Source organism: Montipora foliosa, chromosome 1, assembly GCF_036669935.1.
Source record: "Montipora foliosa isolate CH-2021 chromosome 1, ASM3666993v2, whole genome shotgun sequence".
Lineage (NCBI taxonomy): Eukaryota > Metazoa > Cnidaria > Anthozoa > Scleractinia > Acroporidae > Montipora > Montipora foliosa.
In genome coordinates, this window is record NC_090869.1 from 67,585,069 (window position 1) to 67,587,568 (window position 2,500).

General features: G+C 42.4%; 1 protein-coding gene across 1 annotated transcript in view; it reads left to right on the plus strand.

Moving 5' to 3' along the window:
- The window catches only part of LOC138006092 (gamma-aminobutyric acid type B receptor subunit 1-like), a 35,812-nt gene that overhangs the window by 31,179 nt on the left and 2,133 nt on the right, over positions 1-2,500 (plus strand). The window contains exons 14-15 of the mRNA XM_068852259.1: positions 1-85; positions 872-1,210. The exon at positions 1-85 is cut by the window's left edge and continues 44 nt beyond it. Of these exons, the coding sequence (XP_068708360.1) occupies positions 1-85; positions 872-1,210 (424 nt within the window). The remainder of the gene's footprint in view (positions 86-871; positions 1,211-2,500) is intronic.

Consider the following 2,500-nt stretch of genomic DNA (forward strand, 5'->3'; position numbering starts at 1 on the left):
TCTTGTTTTGATTGACGTTGTAACCTTGTTGGCATGGGAACTAGCTGATCCGCTACAACACAATCAAGTCACCATAAGAAGCGAGGTAGGACGTAACTTGTGTTTTGTTAGTTGGCGCAAAAAATTTGCAACAAAAGTAATGAATGAGCAAGACCGACTGACCAACTGGCTGATTTAGTGACTGACTGACCAAATCGATCACTTACCCATCCACCCCGGCACCCACTCACCTTACTCATTTTACGGACTTACTGTAAAAGCAGTGAGTGAGTGAGTGAATGACTGACTGACTGACGATGCGATGAAATTTTTGTGACATCAGTAATACAGGATTTAGTCGGTAGTCGTTGTACATGTGCAGGAACAAGAGTCTGCTTGATTAGATTTCAATCTTATCCCCAGACTCCACTTTTCTTTTGGTCAGCACCAAGAACATGGACTCTGGCCACTTCCCATTTATGCGCAGTCGCACTGAATAATTTTTGTAACCGTTGACAGCCACTGTTGTTTCAAATTTCTGAGCCTGCGTAGACGAGCCGGAAGTCCTTGATTTGTGTATTTCCCGCATTGGAAGTTCCAAAGTCCACTCTCCATTTTATTCAGTTCCGTTGATGCCAGTGTGGACCCATTTTAAAAATTGTTTCAACTTGTGTCTGCAGGCTTTCTCGTTAGAGAATTCAGTGTGAACGGGTTAAAAAATATTAGGGATGTTGACTGAAGTCTAATCAGAACGATACCCGTTGAAAGGGCGTTACCACTCCAGCACTCACACAAAAGGAGATCTCAAACACCGAGAACCAGAAACAAACTGAGCCCTTTTTACTTAATACGTCAACTTGTGTTAATACTTCTTGAATACATTTCCTCTCAGCGAAATCCAGATGAACCTTTCGAGATCATCGAACATGATTTGAATATCTGCACGGCAACCAAATTACCGCTGTGGTTGGCTCTGATCTTTGGGTGCAAAGGAATTCTGTTGCTTTATGGCCTGTTTATCGCTCACGAGACAAGGAATGTTGTTTACGCCCACCTGAACGACTCGAGTGTTATTGGTATTTGTGTGTACAACGTGGTTGTCTCATCCACGATTGGTGCTTTCTCATCCGTCATTTTGGATGATAACCAATACAAAGAAATGTACGCTGTGCTCGGCTTGTGCATAATATTCCCTGCCACGACAACGATCGCTTTTATCTTTGTGCCAAAGGTAAGAACACACAATTGTAACTTGGAAGGGTACGTTTTTTTTAAACGTTGGCCGAGTAGCACTTACATTTCAACAGAAATGTAACTCACTTAGAGTAATAATAAAGGCGCGGAGAACTGATCCTCTCGCTAAGTGGGAACACGGTTCCAAGTGATCTCATTAGCTCATAGATTGCCTTTGAGGAAAGAGGAAAACCGGAGCACCCGGAGAAAAGCCTCCCATAGCAGAATAGAGAACCAACAAACTCGACCCTCATGTGACGCCAAGTCTGGGAATCGAGCTCGGGCCACGTTGGTGGGAGGCGATTGCTCTCACCATTGCGCTATCTCTGCTCCCTAAACATTCGATCGGAGTATACTTTTGAGTGCTATTCCTATAATACATCATAAAGTTAGCCCTGGACAGGGAAATGGCCTACACAAGGACAGAGAAAAACTCTGACCAAGTTGAGAATTGGAATCATTTCTCAGAAGGAATCAGTTCCCACCCTGGTCCAGCTCAAGTTGAGCAAGGAAACAGTTTAAGCCACGCCCGCCTTCAAAAAAGCGACAGCAGCTACTACCAATGCCTTTATAACTGTTTAACTGTTTTTAAATTTACATAAAGAGGATAGTTTTAACAGCCTATCGCAGGTTTTCCAGCTTACCGCCCTCTACAAATCACATTAAATTAACTGAAACCGTATCTTTTGAGATGAGGGGAAAAGCCGTCATCTTGGGTTTGAAGCCAGGCCATGTTGGTTGGAGGCGAGCGCACTCTGTTTACTTCCCTAATAATAATAATAATAATAATAATAATAGTAATAATAATAATAATAATAATAATAATAATATACATGAAAAAATTACTCAATTCTGATTGTGAGAAATACAAATGGGAACTCGGAAAAAGCGGAGGCCCAGATGGGATTTGAGCCGACGACCCTCGTGATATCGATTTATCGTAGTCGGATGCTGTAACCACTGAGCTACTGGAGACTCTATGGTAAAAACATTTCACCCTTGCTTACCACATAGTCTCCAGTAGCTCAGTGGTTACAGCATCCGACTTCGGTGGATCACGGAGGGTCGTGGGTTTAACTGCCCACCCGGGGCTGGGATTTTTACGAGTTCCCATTTGACAATGAATAATATCTTTCATGTATTTCTCACATTGCTCACTTTTGCAAGTCTGATTGGTCCCTAGAAATGTAGTTTAATAACTGAATTTTTTTGCAGTAATTTCACGAGAGTTTTTGGCTTTCAGATTGTCAAATTCGTGTCAGACTGTGTTATGCGGATGCATACTAAC